This window comes from Chaetodon trifascialis, chromosome 5, assembly GCF_039877785.1.
Source record: "Chaetodon trifascialis isolate fChaTrf1 chromosome 5, fChaTrf1.hap1, whole genome shotgun sequence".
In the NCBI taxonomy this organism is placed as follows: domain Eukaryota; kingdom Metazoa; phylum Chordata; class Actinopteri; order Chaetodontiformes; family Chaetodontidae; genus Chaetodon; species Chaetodon trifascialis.
In genome coordinates, this window is record NC_092060.1 from 9,897,501 (window position 1) to 9,917,465 (window position 19,965).

At 41.5% G+C, this 19,965-nt stretch overlaps 2 protein-coding genes across 5 annotated transcripts in view; both read left to right on the forward strand.

The window, feature by feature from the left end:
* Positions 1 to 4,235, forward strand: part of LOC139330924 (protein phosphatase 3 catalytic subunit alpha-like) — a 32,383-nt gene extending 28,148 nt beyond the window's left edge. For all 4 annotated transcript variants that reach the window (XM_070962154.1, XM_070962156.1, XM_070962155.1 and 1 more), the window contains one exon: positions 1,710 to 4,235. In XM_070962154.1, the coding sequence (XP_070818255.1) occupies positions 1,710 to 1,888 (179 nt within the window). In that variant the 3' untranslated portion in view covers positions 1,889 to 4,235. The remainder of the gene's footprint in view (positions 1 to 1,709) is intronic.
* Positions 4,236 to 9,269: 5,034 nt separating this feature from the next.
* Positions 9,270 to 18,021, forward strand: sting1 (stimulator of interferon response cGAMP interactor 1). Its single transcript, XM_070962715.1, has 6 exons — positions 9,270 to 9,496; positions 11,432 to 11,624; positions 14,540 to 14,648; positions 14,743 to 14,966; positions 17,095 to 17,281; positions 17,749 to 18,021. The coding sequence occupies exons 1-6, from the start codon at positions 9,270 to 9,272 to the stop codon at positions 18,006 to 18,008; spliced, it is 1,200 nt and encodes a 399-aa protein (XP_070818816.1). The 3' UTR covers positions 18,009 to 18,021.
* Positions 18,022 to 19,965: the final 1,944 nt, after the last annotated feature.

Consider the following 19,965-nt stretch of genomic DNA (forward strand, 5'->3'; position numbering starts at 1 on the left):
ACCTAAAGCCAGAACAGGTCTATCAGGTTCTTCTGTGCTACTGAACAGATTGTGGTCATGGTATTTGTGTTAAATGTATTATATTCTGTGTCCACAGGCATAGTTATTAATCTGCACGCTTTAGCTGACTGTAGTCTTTTGTGTTTGTACCTCTAGTGCAGTCTTTGCCTTACATTAGCTCCTGTCCATAATTTGTTCAAGCAAATAAATTATGGGTATCTCTTATGTTTTGTTTTTCTGTTGCGTAATATGATTTGTAGCTGGGTGTTAGACGTCCTCTGTGCAAAACAGTGGCATACTGCATGTGAGCAAAGGTAATATGACAGTAGCCGTTGCTCAAAAGTGGCAGCAATCTCTCCAGGCAGACCTCCTTATTGTTACAGGAGCATCTGTCTGCACAGAGACTGCAATTCAGCTGAGCTCAAAGCATCATGCTGTAAAGATTTTTCTTCATTTTGGTGAAACGAGTTTATCCCTAATTGTCCCTGATTTACAGGGGCTTTCCAGTCATTTATTATCATCCTTCCATCCATTGAGGAGCTCGCAAGAGACACATTAAAAACATGTTAAATAGTTGAAACTGAAGCAGTGGAGGCAGACTGAAGTTCGCTGGTGGACGCTCTTGTCTTTTAAACTCTGTTAAAGGAATAGTTTAACATTTTGTTTGTTATTTGTTCAATCCCTGCACAAACATACATGTAACAATGACAAAAATGGGTGGATTTTTTTCACCTGTGGACGGGTAAGCTGTGTCCAGTCTTCCTGCTAAGCTCAGATAATGACCTGCTGTCATTTCCTTCATATTTACTGCACAGACACAAGTATCAGTCTTCTGTGTTGTTGTTGAACTATTCCTTTAAACGTTTGGCGTATCCAAGCCCAAGTCAGATAAACCTGATGACACCCTCTCCGTAGTTAAGTGCCCTGCATGTGTAGAGTCGCTGTGAGTGCCCCTTTAAGAAGTCATTTCTAGTGCACCAGCACATTCTTCATTGAACACACTGAGGAAGAGGAATTGTGTCAAAGTTCATGATCAAGAATAAATTTCCATCAAAGCTCCAAAATTTATGGGGAAGTGGTAACCTCCAATGAAAACAGTTTCAAACAAACGGCTGACTGTCAGAAATTCTTCACTGAGGCTTAACGTGTTTTAAGGACTTCTGAATGACCACTTCTGTGCAGCTGTGCTTTGTTCCATTCTCCGTGTCTCATAATGGCTTATCTAGCAGGTGTCTCAGACTACTGATCTAGGATCAATGGCCAGGTCGCACTGACTGTTACACTCACTGTGAGCCATGAGGTCAAACTAATCCTAGGTCAGCATTCAGACAGCAGATGGACATTGGCTGATGTGTGTGGATATTGGTCTAAGAGCCCTATACGTCTGTTGTATGTCCATGAATGATAAAACCTTGTTTATCCAAACCAAAAAAGCTCTTCTGCTAAGGGAGCACAATCAGGCTCGAAACTATTAAAATGTATTTGCTGGTGTCCTCAAATGAAAGCATTTCAGCAGTGAATTAAGCCGAACTGAATGCTTGTGCACATTCACGTTTCATAAATGAATAAAATGATTTCCTTCGAAGCTCCCAAGGGTTTGGATACACAAGATTGTACTAAATGTCTTGTTAAATATTAACTCTGTGTGCATGCATGTATGTTTGTGTGTGTGTTTGTGTGCGTGGGTGGGTGCGTGCCTGTCTCCACAGCCATCCGAGGCTTCTCCCCGCAGCATCGGATCAGCAGTTTCGAAGAGGCCAAAGGTCTGGATCGAATCAACGAAAGGATGCCTCCGCGACGCGACGCCGTCAACAGCGTGGGCCTGTCGATGGGCCGCATGAACATGGGAGAGCCCAATGGGACCGACAGCAACAGCAATATACAGTGATGGACATACACCTCCACATGCCCAGACACATACCTGCAGTTACAACTCTGATATGGTACCATATTTATAGATTCGTGTACATAGGCATATATACACAAGAAACATGCATCGCACATACACACACACACACACACACACACACACACACACACACATATACACAGTATTTCATACACCATATAGGCTGCAGACAACATCACACACACATGCAATCACACATGCACACATGATTACCTACCCCTCTCCCGTTGCCCTCAGCTGTATGTAAAAGGCATGAGCGTACCTGGACTTTACCACCAACGGCTGAGTCTCCTCACTGAACTGATCGGCCCTATTTAGAGAACTACAACTCCCATGTACCTGCACAACAACAGGAAGGAAACTACAACAGCACTCCCCAAGCAACACAGGAGGAGCTGCTGTCCACCGTGTATGTTGGGGATCACCAGTGGGTTGACAGTGTCAGCATGACGTGGCCGTGTCGGTGGTGTGTGTTGTGTTGGCGGGGTCAAGTTTTTGCAGGGGGTGGGGCTGGCGATCAGGGGGTAGGGCATAAAAGATATGTACGCTTCTTTTTCCTGTTTGCATCCCAAAACAGGAAGTGGAAACAAACTTGTGATCGGTTGATTTTCTAGGGTTGTGGATATGCCTGCCTGCGTGCGTGCACATGCTTCAACATGTAAATGTCCGTGCGGTTATATTTGAAAATGTGTTTTCGTTTGCATACACGAGCGGATCTCGCCGCCGCCAGGAAACAGCGAGAAAACTTTCGACGTGTGGCGTGGTGGTTTATCTGTTGCCGAGAGATGTGTGGAGATAATCTCAGCTGCAGTCTAATCTGAGCCCTCGCTGTCCTTTTCTTCTCGGGAGGAGATTCCCGTTTGCTTTTGTAGCACTACACTTCACCCGTCCTCTGCCTGAAGTCAAGTGGAGGATTGCTCCCCCCCACCCCCACCCCCACCCCAAAACTCTGGTCGCACACCAGTTAGCTCTTGGGAAAGGCTCAAAGCTGGGCCCGGATCAGATCTGAAGCAAGTGTTTCTCCCTATCTGTAAATAGGTTACATAGAGAGGATTTATTGCACATCTAATGCATATGGTCACAAGATGCAAGATGCAGTATAGCAGAAGTAGGCTGCTTTATGTATGCGAGGGAGTCGGGGGTGGGGGGGCTGAAATGTGAAAGCATAATCTATTCATTCTCCTTCTACATCCCTCTGTCTGCTACCAAACAGCAGTGACGGCCGGGAATCTCCCGCCTAAAAAGCAGGAAGTGATAATTCAGAGGAAACAGACTCTTCTGGTTAAGGCAGCAGCCAAGACAACAAGAAGAAGTCCGAAGAAAAGGTCTTTGTAAAGCATTTATATTAACGCATCAGTGCATGCAGAGTTAAGTTCTTTGATAATAATGTGAAGATTATATTTGTGCTCTGTGTTTCACTATGGTAGGATTTTTTTTTTCTTTTGGTTTTTCTGGCTAATATAAATGAAATGAGGAATAATGAATAATTTATTTGTACATAATATTCATTTTATTTATTTTTTGTATTCATTTTGTGTTATATTTTGTTTTTTTTTCATGTTTTTTTTCTTTTTCACAACCTGTGTTTCTGGTTTCTTTCGACGCTGTACAGAATGACAGTACGCTTCTATTCAAAGTGTCGAGTCCACGTTCTCTCCTCTCTTCTTTGTCGATGTACAGGAGTTGTTTTTAATGATAAATATGAATAACGATAAACAAATATTAAACTAGCATTGATGAATGACCATACTATATACAGAGGCACAGGCATTCAGGCAGCCAAAAGCATGATTGCATGGTTAAAATTTGCGCTGTTCAAGGCAAAAAGCAGCAAGACACATTTTAACAGGAGAGCCGGTGTGTTGCTGTCACAATTTAAAGGAAAAAAGTGTACTCTCTCTCTGATCATAATTCTTGATGATTCCTCTTGTTATTTGATGATATTTATGATTCTATGATTATTATGATTCTATTTATTATGGACATTATTCTTAATATTTAAGCTCTCTCTCTGCTGGTTGCTCTTCATGTTGCGTTGCTCCTTGGTTGATCTTGTTGTGCTTCTTTGGGAGAGGTGAACCCCCCTGGGAGACCCTGTGCCATAGAAATTGTGCCACGGTTCTTACTTTCTCTCTCTTTTTCACTCTCTCTCTTTTTCACTCTCTCTCTCTCTTTCTTTCTCTCTCCCTTTCTCTCTCTCTCTCTCTCTTTTTCACTCTCTCTTTCTCCCGTCTTTCTGTTTTGACTCCCCAGTCACTAACACTGTAAGCATGCCCCATGGGACGATCCACTTTTTTACTCTTGAATAAAATATGCATGAACCTTTGGTATGGATACTGAGCATTTATTCCCTTACCACTGAGCATGGACATACACACACACACACACACACACACACACACACACACACACACACACACACACACACACACACACACACACACACACACACACACACACATAAGATCTTGAATCACACACGCTACTGTAAGACAACATGATTTAATAATAATGGTGAACCCACCTTAGTTGGTCTGTTATCATTATTTGTATTTTTTAATATTCTATGAATCTCATTTTATTCATACTTTTCCCCCCTATTTTTGAAAATCTAACGTTTTTGGCACCTTTATTCTGTTGTGACAGAATTTATGATTGTGACAGACCTTTCTTGAGTGCAGGGAAACCTGCACTCAAGAAAGCCACTGCATCACATTTCCTAGAGAGCCCTATATCACATCTTCTTGACCCATAGGGACATCATAGAAACAAAGGCAGAGATGTTGTCATGGACAATGGATCAATCCACACTCAGCATGAACCATCAGAATCATCTTAAAAAGAAAAAAACGACAACAAAAACGTAATTTAAACAGAAGAAAAAACAAGACTTGCGTTCCTGAAACATTCCAGCATGTATGTGAACACAGAACACAGAAATCAGTGTATGTGCAGGTTGATGTGCATGGAAGGCTTTTTACAGCCATGTTCCTGATCTTAAGAGCTCTGCTACCTGCTCCACTCAAGTACAGTGTTACATCATAGGATGAGAGAGCCTCAAACAAAAATGAAAAGATTTCAGAGCATTGGAAAAAGCATTGGTTTTTGTTGTCAGCAGAATCAGTGCTGTGGACCACACAATTGGATCATTGCTCTCAAACTAATTTCATGGAATTTCACAGTACTTGCAAAAATAGTGAGAATGACTAAAGTTTTCAGTAAATCCACCAACATGGACCTAAATTATTCCCAGCAATTCAGTACAGAGCCCCTTTGACAGTTTCACTACCTACAGTTATTCCATTTTCTTTTTTTAGGAGTGTGGTTTAGTGTAATCCTGACCATTTCCTCATGAGCGTTTTGCATCTCTTTCACAATGTCTGCGTTGTTGATGCTGGTAGAAGGAGTTGCCCTTGCAATTTTGGGTAGAGCAAACACTTTCCCAAGAAAAGTCTCATTGAAATTCTGTGGCAGTGCAATGCTTTTGTTTGTTGTTGTGTCATTTGAGTCGTGCGAAGCGTCTTCACATGCAATGACAGCAGAGGAGTGAGGAAAAATTTCCCTGTACATGTCAATTATGCTATCCACCGTACACGCTCTGTGTTTTCTGAACATATGAGCAGTAAATGACAATTTACAGCCAGTTAATGGACAACAACAGGGCGTCCACTCTGTGATCTTTCACTATCAAAGACCACGTCAATAAGATACAGATTTATAATGTGCATTATGGATGGAGGAGAGGATAGATGATGAAGGACAATATATTAGGATGAGGGTTCAGGGATGAAAGGAAGGAGGGAAGACAGGATGAGGATCGAGGGATGAAGGGATGAGGAGTGAGGGATGAAGGGGTGAAGGATGGAGGGATGAAGGACTGGGGAAAAAGGGTAGGGATGAGAGGATGAAGGGAGAAATCTGTGTCATGGATGGATGAGTGCGATGATGAACCAGTGTGAGCTGCTGGCGTGGAGACAAGAGGAACCAGTGGAGTTGAGACTCTGGCTGCAGGGGCCCATCTCCTCGGATGTTTGTGGATTTTTGGTTTAAGTCTCCAGTGGTTCCTGTATTCGAATGAGAGACAAGGGAGAGAGAAAAAGAAAAAGGATTTTTTTTTGGGGGGGGGGGGGGGGGGGGGGGTGTGGGGTGTTTAACACTGTCATGTTGTAATTTTAACTGTATTGTATTGCTTTTTCTTCTTGAATTACAGGTTTACAGGAAATCTGATTGTTTCAACATATTTTTACTTTACAAGCAACATTTTGGTTGTGCTTGTTTCAGTATTTTATAAAACATTGCTGTGAATTAAACACTGCTTCACAGTTTTTCCATTTGCACTTTTTTTTTTTTTTTTTTACATTTTTTACAGTGCAGTCAAACTGACTCAACCAGTTGCCAAATCATAAAGGTGCATGCTTGTGTAACCTGAATGGTTGAGATCATATGCACCGTGAATGAAGACTGTGCTTTGTTCAAAGTGAAACTGGGAGAAATTAGAACCGGTCGCCAGTCGATCGCAGGGCAACATATACAAACAGACAAACCATTCACGCTCACACTCACAGCTAAGGACAATTTAGAGTCACCAATTAACCTAATGAGCATGTTTTTGGTCTGTGGGAGGAAGCCAGAGTGCCCGGAGAAGAACATGCAAACTTCACACAGAAAGGCCCCGCCCGACCCGGGGATCGAACCGGCAACCTTCTTGCTGTGAGGCACGTGCACTACCTGCTGCTCCACTGTGCCGCACAATTTATTTATTCTTTTTTTAAATTTCCTCACAATTTTTCAATCATGTTCCCTTGAATTCATTTGACCCATTTTGGAGGTCCCGACCCCCAGGTTGGAAACCACTGCAGTAAGTGACAGTCTTTCTTCTTCAAACACTGAGGCTGCAGCTGCTGCTGTCTTGACACAGTACATTGAAAACATAACACACAAACGAGTGAAACGTGGTCAGACAGTGATTCCCATCAGCTGAAACTTGAAATTAGCTAGCGAACAGTGGGTAACTGTTGAAATAGCCTAAGGTAATGGATAAATGGTTGAAACAGATAAAAGTAACAGCTAAATGGTTGAACCATCCAGCTTCTCTTATGGCAACATTGATAGTATGAATGCCATAAACAGAAACAGCTGAATTATATGAAAAGAAATATTGTAATGATGAACACTTTCATATGATTTAACACAATATGAAGGGGTACTACACTATACCATACTACCAAAACTAACCTTGAATAAGAAAATGCTGAATCCTATGCCATGGTCTTCATAGTCACTGGATCTCAGCTCACTCCTAAATATTTTTTAGGAAGAATTATGTTTGATGCCTCCAGTACAGTTACAGAGACTGTAGAGTCTATGCTGGTATTGGTATTCTGCTTTATGTGTGTTTTTACTTACATTTGTTGCCCATCTGTATGTTGTAGTTTTTCACTTTGATATCCAAATGACCCAACAAAGGGGCACAAAACTTACTACTGCAACACATCTGCATTTATTTTACTGTAAAATAACTGACAATGGTTTGACTGGAAGCCAACGTGACACACAGTAAAAACAGAATTAAAAAAAAATCTGTTGTCATTACAAAAAACATTTATAGTTTTATAAGAACTTCCTCTTCCTCTTTCATAAACCTTGACGCTTCATCCCTGCCTCCTCCCATTCTCTCTCTCTGTCTGCGCCCTCTCTTTACGTCTCTGTTGTGGTGTCACTGGAATACAGTCAGAGGGAAAATTTAACTGAAATCGAAACTGAAAGTGTTGGATGTGATGAAAAGGGTGGAGAGAGAAAGACCAGAGAGGAAGAAGGTGAGCACAAGACAGAGGAAATTTCCTTCATTTGGATTAAAGCAAACACGCTGAGGTGAGTCCTTACATACGTTCCTTTCTCTTAACTAGTCTTAAAATTAACCTTTGATGGAGTTGAGCAACTGTCACCTGCTACATTAGATTTGAGAACTTCTTCCTGTTCACACTTGAATGAGATACAGTATTATTACTGATAGAGATCAGGTTGTATGCTTGTGGAAACCCCCCCAACTTTGTCAGTACCTTGTTTCTTCATCTTAAATAGTCCGATCTAATATAGTGTAGAGTATATGTGCCACTTCATTGATTACCTCACTGTGGCTCCATTGTGTTGTGGTTGTACTTAAATACATTTTGGGATGAATTTAATGGTGTGTAGTATGTATAATGGGCGTGATGTTACTATAGATGGGCAGAACACACATTAGAGCTTTTGAAAAAGCTGCATTCAAATCGTCTCAGCATGGGAAACTGTCTTCACAGAAGTCACAGTTCGTCTTTGAGACACTTATTTTATACAGCCTTTTCAGGTGACAACACACTGATCCTAACAGGTATAACATCTGCTTAAATAGCAAGCCTAGACACGCAGAGAGAGCAACACACACACACACACACACACACACACACACACACACACACACACACACACACACACAAGGGGGTTTTCATCACTTGTGGGGACATTACATAGACTTACATTCATCTCCTGGAACCTTACCCTAACCCTAACCCTAACCATAACCACTATCTGCCTGTTCCTAACCCTAAACCTAACCTTACCTTACCTAACCCTTAACCCTATCCTCAGTCTGCACCCTAAAACTTAATGATTTACATTAAGAGGACCTGCATTTTGTCCCCATAAGGGAGGTGAGTCCCAAAAATGTGACTGTCTAAACAGATTTTTGTCCCCGCAACGTGATAAATACCAGGTCTCACACACACACACACACACACACACACACACACACACACACACACACACACACACACACACAAATACATATATACATATTGCAGAATGCACCCTGACAGCACCTGCGTTAAGAGATGCTGAAAAAAAAAATGATCCAGGTGTGCAACGTGCAAGTTTGAGCCCAAAGAGATTAGACAAAGCCTGTGGATTTAAGAATAAACGTACACTTTAAAGGCTCAGTGCCTCACCCTACAAAGTCTAATCCCACACTTTTATCTTGATTTATTTCGATTTATTGACTGCAGCGAACATAATTTGTTGCCGAACACATGGCTCTTACTGTGGCCTCTGTGGCAGCTAATGACAGTGATGTTTTTTCAGGTTGTAAAGGCTGAATTGTATTTTTTATGCGATGCTTGGCTGCTGTTAGGTGAGAACCTTGAACGTCCAAAATGAAGTTCACAAGAAACAACAGTCTTATTTCTCACTTGATTACCACATAGTGTGGACTCCATTGAAATTGCTTTGACCAGTTTTCTGTGTGATGTGGCCCTTCGCATTGAGAGACTGATGCATGTTGTTTTAGAACAGCCCTCCCTGACGCTGGCTGACTGCTTCCTGACAGATGCAGTGCCTCCGAGATGAAGAAGCTCTCATCCCTCGGCCTCGTGGGGCTTTGCCTAAGGTGTGTGCTGTGGCGCTGGCTGCCGTAACAATAGGAGGCATCATGTTTCTGTCTCCTGAAGGGTTATTTGGCTGGGTTGCCATGGCAATACTCATCCTGACCCTTGGTCCTCTGTTGCACGGGATCTGTCTGCTAGCAGAGGAGATGCTGCTCCATTCAAACACAAGGTGAGAGAAAAAGGGGGGGGGGGGGTGTCCAACCCGTTCTCATTCCCTGGTTGTCAAATACAGATGACGTACTTTTGCTGTACTTTTATCAAACGAAGCAGCTACCCAGTGAGGAAGCAGAAGCATACATAACGGCTCTGTACAAGCTAGCGGAGAAGTTTGAGTTTGATGGAAAAAGGGACAAACTAATCTGCAATAGACTGATTGTGAGCATCAGAGATATGAAGTCATCTCAGAAGTGCCAGCTCACTGCCTCTGGCACAAGTTATCCAGCAAGTGTACCAGTACGAGAAGTTTGTTCAACAAATAAGCCTCCAGTCCAACCGACCGGAGCAGCAGGAGACCAACAAACAGCCACCACACAAAAACAGACTGCTGTCACTTTCTCAGGTCGAGTGAGTAAACACCTCCTGGACTGGACAGAGACAGAGAAAAGAAGACATGAGTGACCTGTTCAAAGAAAAAAAAACTTTTACAAGAAAACAAAATACAGGAGAAAAAGTATTTATTGCAAGTTAACTGTTAAAGTTATGTTATGTGAGAATGCATCTTTGAGGGGGACATGTCATGAATGGTATTTCTGACTGTACTGATACCTTGAAGGCAACAGCACACATACTGCGAGACTTCGAGGTATGAGATGTTCTTGTAGAAAAGACTAAAAAAGAGGAGATGAATATTTGCGGGCGGTGGAGGCAGTGTTCTGAGTGTCCTTCCTCTTAGTTAGGTGTAGATGTTGAGCACAGATTACAGATACTGATTTACTCCTGTTTAAAAATCCCATGTCCCATACAAGGTCTTACTCTCTCTGTTTTCATACCACACATCAAAGTTTTCACAGCTGTCCTTGTTAGGACATTGCATTTAGTTTCTTTCATGGAGGATGCCCTAATCTTAACCCTGACCTTGTGATCCCATCCCACACCCATCTTAAATTTCAGCCTTCATTTTGATCTCAACTACACACCTGTAAAGTTTCATGGCTGCATCTTTCACAGTTCTCCTCAGACACACTGACATATAAACAGCTGGCAAACTACTCGAAACTGCTTCTGTGGTAGATCCCGTACTATAGGTCACATTTTCCCATGATGACACGCTCTCATTTGCACCATTTCCAGCTGCACTACACAAAAACCATCATAAACCCACTGAGCGCTGCCTGTCCAGCATCAAACAGCAGCAAATCACTCTAACATTTAGCAGCTAAGGAGCCAGATGTTTACCTCAGGACTAAACAGAACCTAAAGCAGAGTGAATATTGGACCTCCCTCGTCAGGTGAACACAAACATGACTCCAAATGAATGCTAATGTTGGTCTATCTCTATGAGTAAATAAGCTGCTGTTTGCTAATACTTCAGCCAAATCAACTTTATAAGATGGTAATATATCAGCGATGTGTTCAGAGATTGTTACACTGCTCCCATGAAGAAATAAATAAATAATCAACAAATGCAAATGTAAGTAAATATGCAGTAGGTGTGAATTGTATTGTGTATTGATAGTGCAATGGGATAGCTCAGTATAACGCTGATAAATAAATGAGACACTGCGAGCTTCTGTGGCATATTGTTGTACATTTCTATTTTAAATTGAGGCCAAATTCCCATAAATCCAGCAGCTTTCTGTTTCATGTTACACGTTACCGCTTGCCTCCTTCTCTAGGTGTGGCTCTGTGCGGTCTGAGTGTGCTAATCTCATTCCTTTTGTATTACAGTAAAAATTGCATCATGTTTTTGACACTTTAATGTTGGTAGTTGAATAGTTGAATGACAGACCCTTTGTATTTAAATATATAGCCTCACATGTCTCAGTAACAGGATGTTTCACTCTCTAAATGAATGAAATGTTTCACTGATGTTAAAATGCCAATGTGAGCATCCACCAGTACAGCAGGGACAACAGTACAGACATGGCTTCTCTCTTCTAATCAGGTATGGAGGCAGAGGGCTGCTGAGCCACGTGCTGCCGGCCTGCGGTTTGGGGGGTACCACCCTGCTGGCTGCAGCGCTGGCATGTCTTCTGCTCTACCTGGCTGAACATCCTCTGCCACACAAAGGCCAGTGCTGCAAACTCCTCTTCCTGGCCCCGGTTCTTTATGCGCTGTTCAAAAGCCTGGGAGTCCTGGTGAGGTCTTCACCAGGCACACAAACCTGCCGGTCTTTCTTTTTTCCAGCTAAACACACACATGACTGTTTAGTAGTGCTGTCAAAAATATCGCGTTACTGAGGCGTTAACGCAAATCAATTTTAACGGCGTCATTTTTTTTATTGCGCGATTAACGCTCTTTGTGACCTAGTGAACTTGTAAACAAAGCAAGCCTATCCACTTTTCCATGTTAATAATAGTATTAAAATGATAATTAATGGGACATTTAGAATAGATAAAAATGTGCGATTAATTTGCGATTAATCGCGAGTTAACTATGACATTTATGCGATTAATCGCGATTAAATATTTTAATCGATTGACAGCACTACTGTTTAGATGTCTTCAGTACATACATCAGCAAGTGAACGCATCATTGTTTTTTTTTTGTTTGTTTTGTTTTTTACTTTATTTTTATTGAGTTATTTGTTTTACAATAAAACAGAACATTTAAATACCAAAAAGTGCACAGATGATCAAGTGGAAACGAGCAAGGGATACATGAGTCACAATTATAGCAGTTACTGCCTGTAGGAACAGGAGGTAGATCGAGGGTTTTTCAGTCATTTTACTTCCAATTGTCCATGTTTTTCTTCTCCACATCAAAACTGAGCAGAAAGTTTTTCATACAGCTGTACAATAAACAACGAGTACATAGGTATTTATTAATTATCTCCTTTTACAGCACAGGGTCACCTGTTCAAAATGAGCTATCCATTTCCTCCAGTATTTGGTAAATCTGTCCATACACAGGTTCAAAGAAAAAGTCAGCTTCTCCATGTCAAACGTTTCTTTTACAATACCAATCCACTCCTCTTTTGATGGGGATTCTTTAGTTAGCCATCATCTTGTGACAGCTTTTTTACTGGCTGCTAACATTATTTTAGCCAAATATCTGTCCGGAGCATTCATCATAGAAGAGATATTACCAAGATAAACTGTACAAAAATCATTTTCAAATTCAAAACCCATTATCAATTTTATTTTATCTACTACATCCCGCCAGTAAGCTTGTATAATTGGGCAATCCCAGAAAACATGGAAGTGGTCTGCCTGGGAGTTTCCACACTCTCGCCAGCATTTCCATAACTTGTTTGGCCTGTCTGAGACTGTTTAATTGCAGGAGTGATAAAAAATCTGATCATATTTTTCCATGTAAATTCCCTCCAATAACCAGAACTTGAAGTACTCATTTGAGTTTTACAGATGTTCAGCCATTCCTCTTCTGAGATAGTTATTTTTAATTCTTTTTCCCAAAGAGATTTAATATAAAGTGTAGAAAATCCACTGCATGACTGTAAACAAAAATAGATTTGAGTAATCAGTAATCAGTTTACAATTGAACTTACATTTATATGCGTCAGTCAAAATGTTTACTAAATTAGAGTTACACTCCTCTGTTGCTTTTATACTACTGTGAACGCATCATTGTTTATATCAAAGCAGTGTCCGACTGTCTTCAGTTCAGCTTTTAGTTCAGTCGGCTGCCGGCAGCTGTTATGCTTAGTTTAGTACAAATCTAGGCCTACACCAGCAGCTCAGTAACCAGCAATCACCTCCTCACAATGTTGTAGTATCTATTTTAACAATTTGGTACTGAACACTCTGCACAGACTGGCTAACATATCTCAGACACATGCTTGTAGCTGCCCAATCTGTACCAGCAATTGCGTACTTTAAAACGACACCTTTACAAGTAAACGTTAGATGCACCTCCTGCCCTGGACAACTGGGAAAACTGTGAGGAGGCAATCTCTCTCTTTCTCTTCACACTCCTGATTCATTTAATCAGGTGTGCCCAAAGTTTTTCAATTCGAGGCGCAAAAGAGAAATTTGGTGTCTGCCCAAGCTTTTAAAAATACATCATGAATTTCCATAACATGTAAATATCTAAACTACTGATAAAGAACACAACAAAACAGGAATTTAAAATATTCATGAGTGGGTATTATTAAAAATCACCACGCTCACTTAAAGAAAGGAAGAAACGTTATTACTTGTTAGCTTTGATTGACATTGGGTCAGTTACAAGGCAGCCACGCACAGCATGCTGTGCTTTATCATCTGTTTTCCTCTAAATGGGACCATTGTTTACAGGATGAACTTCATGCTGTAATAAAGAAGACTTGATGCTATCAATTGAGACCATAAACTCATTATAAAATGGTTTAATTAGGCAATAAATCAAGTGAGAAGTAGGGTCGTTTTCTCATAAGCTCATACACAATCACTTCTTTTTGCAACCAGCTGGTCATTACACAGAATGAAGGTTTAAGGCACTTTTGCATTGGCTTCACTTATCAGAGGCAGAAGCTCTGTGCGCTATTTGTACTATGCGAATGTCACAATCCTAAGGTTGGCAAAGACTAGTTGAGATAATTCATTTGATCAGAAACGTCATTATCTGAGAGCTCAGAGCACCATGGTAGAAGAGTAAAATAGCTGTATTTTAGCATAAGAGCGCTGCGCTTGAGACAGAATGGTCTCTGTGTGAGAACACTTCCTGAAGCATCAGTTGATTGTGCTTGATATGGCATTTCTGGAGTAAAAATAGGCTCGAGATACGTCTTCATCAGTAACAATGACCACAGCACTCTCACAGTCCTCAAAGAATTGTAGAGCTCTGAACAGCTCTCCGTTCCCTCACTATCCTTACAGAAACTGACTGCATTATGGATTCAAATCCAGCTCTAGCTTGGGTGTAGCTGTCTCTATCTCCTACTTTTGCACTGGATTATATCTAAAAATACATTCGTCCTACATAGGAAAGGGCAGCTTGGGTGCAGGGATACCCTTTTCTTCTGTCTGGCATCTTCCAAGAGGTGTCCGGCGGCTCATGAGCAGAGGTGAGGTGTTTTCACATCCTTCCGGCTGTTTTTCTGTGGTCTGTGCAGAGTCCCTCAGAGGTGGAGGTGTCAGACATCTGTGAGGGGAGGAAGATGAACGTGGCCCACGGCCTGGCCTGGTCCTTCTACCTGGGCTACCTGCGGCTGGTGCTGCCGCGTGAGTAACATCAACCTCGCTCTCTGCCACACACACACACACACCATGTCAATTTGGTTTGTCCTCCTTTTACTTTGTGTGCGTGTCCGTTCAGGTTTGGAGGATTCCATCGCAGCATTTCGTTCCTCCTGGAGTCGTGAATCCAGGAGGCTCTTCATCCTCATACCACTCAACGCCAACATTTCTCACAAGCTGGAGAACGAGGACAGCAACATCTATTTCTATGACAACCTCCCCAACAACGAGATAGACAGGGCAGGAGTGCGGGGACGGGTCTATAAGCACAGCGTCTACAGAGTGCTGGACGAGCACGGGAAGGTAGGCCAGGATGTAAAATGACAGCGTGACAGTTACAGATTAGACTGCAGGTGGATTTAGATGATACCTGAATTTAGATAGTAAGAATAAATATACTGAAGTGCTTCCACACATGTTGACATAATAGCTCCATCCCATCCATCCAGTCTCTGAACTTTTTAGAGTTGAGGGTGGCTGAAAATGTCCCAGCATGCATTGGGCAAATGGTAAAGAAACACCATAGACAGGCCTCCAGTCGATCTCAGACCTGTATACTTTTGTCATATGAAGCTATAGATTTTAAATTGGGCTGCAAAGCGATGAAGCTGCCCATGACATTTCAGCTGATAATCAGTTGGAGATTATATTCAGAAGCGATTCAGTCTACATGAAATAAGGCAATCAGAGAAGCTGCAGTCTGAATGCCTCTGAGATGCTTGTGCTGTAATTCAACTCGGTGTCGCTCTTCTTATTGCCAGTGTGAGTTGAAAGACTTAGTGTGCTGACATTTTCTCCTTTGATCAGATTTGTAAAGACTGTGCAGCTAAAATGCGACAGAGAGAGAGTCACAGTGAAGTGACAGACTCGAGGGGCTGTTTCTCTATATATTTTTTGAATATTTGAAGATCGCACATCAGCGTGCTCTATATTCAATATGTTTGATGTCGCAAATCTGACAATGATTGTAGTCAAAATCACCTCTGTAGTTTAGTCGAGGGAAAGGAAGTTTGGGCTGCATGAAAGCGCTCTGAGTTTCATGTGAGACCAGAAATAGCCGTAAGTTACATCAAAGTGAATACCAGACTGTTGTTAAGGCTGTACTTTACAGCTGCAGTCATTACAAGGAAAATGCAGAATGAGGTGACAATGACTTGAATTTACTTCAGTACTGTACTTGAATACGACTTTGAGGTATTTCATACTTCTACTCCGCCACATTTTAGGGAATGTACTTCTTGCTTCACTGGATTTATCTGACAGCTTTGATTGTAGGTTAATTTGTCAGCATAAAAAATTGCTTTGTTTATTAAACGTCAGAAAATAGTGACGAATGTCCACCACAGTATCCAGCAAGATTGGAGAAATTGCAACCAGAGAATGTTTAGAGACTTTCATTGAAAAATTATAATTAATTTCATGTCTCTCAAAGAATCATTTCAGCTCTATTATAAATATGACCAGCTCTGACACTGACATGCTGTACACATGTGAATGCATCAGTGAAAATAGTCTAGTGGTACTTCTCTAAATATATAATGACTTTCATAGGGGCTACTCCACTCTGGGCCTTCTGCTACTTGTGATGCTTTAAAGTGAGATTTGTAACTTTTGAAAGAATAATGAGGAGCTGGATTCAGAAGCAATAAAACACACCCTTGTTCAGTCCAATACACTCAGGGACTATCGATACGGCTTTATTGCATCATGACTGGCAGTTTATGGTTAGCTCATGGTCGCACAGATGGATGTTGCTGAGTCACTTGCTGACTTCTCTGCTTGTACTGTTACAGTAAAAGTATCATTATGACATAACTGTCACTTGTGGCCATAATGGTCAAAATTCTCTTTAGCAGAAGATAATAGTATCGTTTTAAGTAAGCATTTTGTGGACAATATTTATTACTATCACTTAAGTAAGGCTTCGAATTTGAACCTTTAAATATTTTTATAATGTTGTGCTTTTTCCTTTACTTCAATCTGAGTACTTCTTCCACCACTGATGAAAACCGGGAAAAATCTGATTAACGTTCAAACTAATGAGTGAATGGACTGAACCCTACCTGCCGCCCTGTTCAGACTGACGGCTTTATTCACAGACCTGCTCATTAGAATTTAATTCTTCCCCTTCCCTTGTCTTAAACATTTTTTGAGACTGTTATAGAAATACTGAGACTTGTGATACCATATAAAGTACAGTGTATCGTCTCCATAGCACAGCGTGAGTACCACCTCCTGGTTAAACCTGAGAACTCACCAGCAGGGAAGTCATTAGTTAAACACAGTAACAGCACCATCTACCCGCAACACATGACAATCAAATATTTCTGGAGCCACACTACCACAAGCTTTTAAAGGATTATGTGTCCATGTAATGTATCCCTCCCTGGGTCTGTTTTGTTAATGTGTATGTGTATGTGTGTGTAAACAGGGCCATGAGTGTGTGGTGGAGTATGCCACGCCTCTGCTAACGCTTTACAACATGTCCCAGGAGAGCAGCGCAGGTTTTGGGGAGCCTGAGCGCAGACAGCAGGTTCTGCTCTTCTACAGGACGCTGCGGGACATCCTGGAGCACTCGCTGGAGTGTCGCAACCGCTACAAACTCATCCTGCTCAACGGTAGGAAGGCAGACGAGTGTGTGTGAACTTTATACACATCTCGCAGCATGAGAGACACAGACTGCTTTTAGGAGGATTTCAGCTTTTAGCTTATCCGCTTCCCCACAAGGATTGACAATAGGATTTGTGTATTTATGGATTCTTTTGCAATTTATGTGTTTTTTTTAACAGAAAGGTTTTGTTGATACTCTGCGGCCTTATGATGCACAGTGTGTGACTGAAATGAAGGATGAAGGTCAGAGTATCAGTGTTGGGAACTTTTCTAGCTTTTATCTATTTATCTCTGGCCTCATGAACTTTTCATCTTTGTACTGGCAGTAAGAAACCAGTTTTATAGCACAAACAGAGTCAGATTGTTGCTGTTTTAACAAGGAAACACTTTTGAAAAGGAGAGCAAAAAACGATGAAAACTGATTGGAAGCAGGGTGATCAAACAAACCACAGAACATGAATTCTTCTTCTTCTAGATGAGCTCGGGGATGACCCTCACTTCCTGTCCAAGACCATCCTCAGACACCTGCGGCAGCAGGAGAAAGAGGAGTTCTGCCTCACCCCACCTCCTCAGCAGGAGATGGCACACCCATTTGCATGCACTCCATGTACTCCTCCAAAGGTCCACCCCATACACTACTCTGACCCAATGAGCAGGGAGCCCACGCTCATGTTAAGCCTGGACAGTCCTCAGCCTCTGAAGGGCCCTGTTGAGAACAGCGACCATTATCAATGACCAATATAAATACACACACACACACACACACACAAACATTTTATGTCAACCTGTCAGATTAGCAATTAAAAAATGTAGTGCACCACCTTCAATAAATGCAATCATGTTTAGAAGAAGAGTTGTGTTTTGTTTGACCTTTTCTTCAAATGGTTTGGTGAGTGAGTTATTAGAGACTTTGGCACATTGAGATACTAAACATATATCATTGTCACTGTAATCATCAAAAGAAAAATGAATATGTATGGCTTTAATCAGACTGATGCAATCCCCAGCACTGTCATTCAAACAGTATGTGTGAAGTGGAAACACCCTGGACAGCTTGTGCAGACAGCTTGCTTTCATGCTTAAGAAGCGTTGCAACTTGAAGGTGTTGTTTACAGAACAGAACAAGATCTTCTGCCAGCATCCACTTAATATTTACATGAGTTAAATTAGTCTGGAGTGTTAGTCCTGTTGTGGCGACCGGTTGGTTCGTTCAATAGCCTCAGCCTCATATGACTGCTTTTGGTTTAATCAAATCCTCATATTCTTCCAAATACTTAGGGACAGAAAAATAATTAGAACACAAAAGTTTTATCTCAGTAAATGTTTTCATTCATTCATGCAAAATTTGCTAACACTGCAAATTCATTATGGTTGAAATAAGGTCGTTGGTAGAGCAGGAGAAAACAGGAAAAACACAGGGAGGCTGAAGGCAGGAGAGCTCAGACATACACGTGTGTTTTATGACTGTATAAACAAAGGAAGTCACAAGACACTTGACACCACGCCTCATTATCTGCTTCTCACATGCACATGCACACACACACCTCATGACCCGCAGAGCAGCACCTGAAACTGCTCGGTGAGGTTGCATCAGATGTGTTTACAACCCCTCTGTCTTCTTGAGAGGTGAGAGGAAGGCTAGAGGGATCTGATGCAAACCACACTGAATTTTCAACAGTCTATGATGACTGCATAATATTAGATGATTTACACTGTGCAAATGTAGAGTGTACAATTAGACAAAAGATAAATAAATTAAAAATCAAACAATAGAGACGCTGTAACCTCAGATCCACTGCATGTGAGGTAGGCCTGTCAGGTCAATATGACGCTTTCTAAGCTCGTGGTTCCATACTGATCTCAATTGTTTCCTTCCTTAATGAAATATTAGATACCTTTACCTTTCCAGACAGCTGAAGATAATCTGAGGAGGGGGAGTATCACCCTTTTGTAGAACTGCTGATAACTCACATCCACACAGGCAAGAGGTCAAGTCAAAAAGGTGCTGGACTATGAGGGATTTCAATAGATTAAGAGTTCACTCGTCTTGCTCCAGTCCATTTATGGACTTTATACAGTCTAGTAAAACAGGTCAGCAGTTTAACATCTGATAGTACAATCTGAACAAATGTAGTAAACAAAATGTGCTTTTGATCTCAGAAACAGCTGCTTTACAGCAGCTGTGAGGCCTTTGTGTAAAGTCAGTCACTTAGGAGAAGCTACATAGAGGACAATCTAGTTTCATTTGGATCGATTCATAAAACCACAGTACTCCACAGTACACACTGTGTGATGTGGTTCTGGGGGTGGTTTGTCCACCACTTTTGTCCAAACTGAAATATCTCAACAACTATTGGACTTCCAGATTCTACTGTCTTTGGTGATCCCCTGGCTTTTCCTCTGCACAACGAGTTGTCTCAAGAACTACCTGATGGATTACCATAAAATACAGCACGCATATCCATGATGCCCAGAGGAGGAAATGAACCCAAATACTTTAGTGATCTCTGACTTTTCCTCTACATGAGGTCTGTCCAAAGTGTGGCCAGATTTGGCCCGCCACATGTTTCTAATGAAGAAATCTAAAAAATGGGATAACGTTAGCCTACAGAAAATCTATGTCAACATGATTTATCAACTAATAAGTTAGTCCATAAACATCATTTGACACATGTCGAGTAACTTGTCAGCT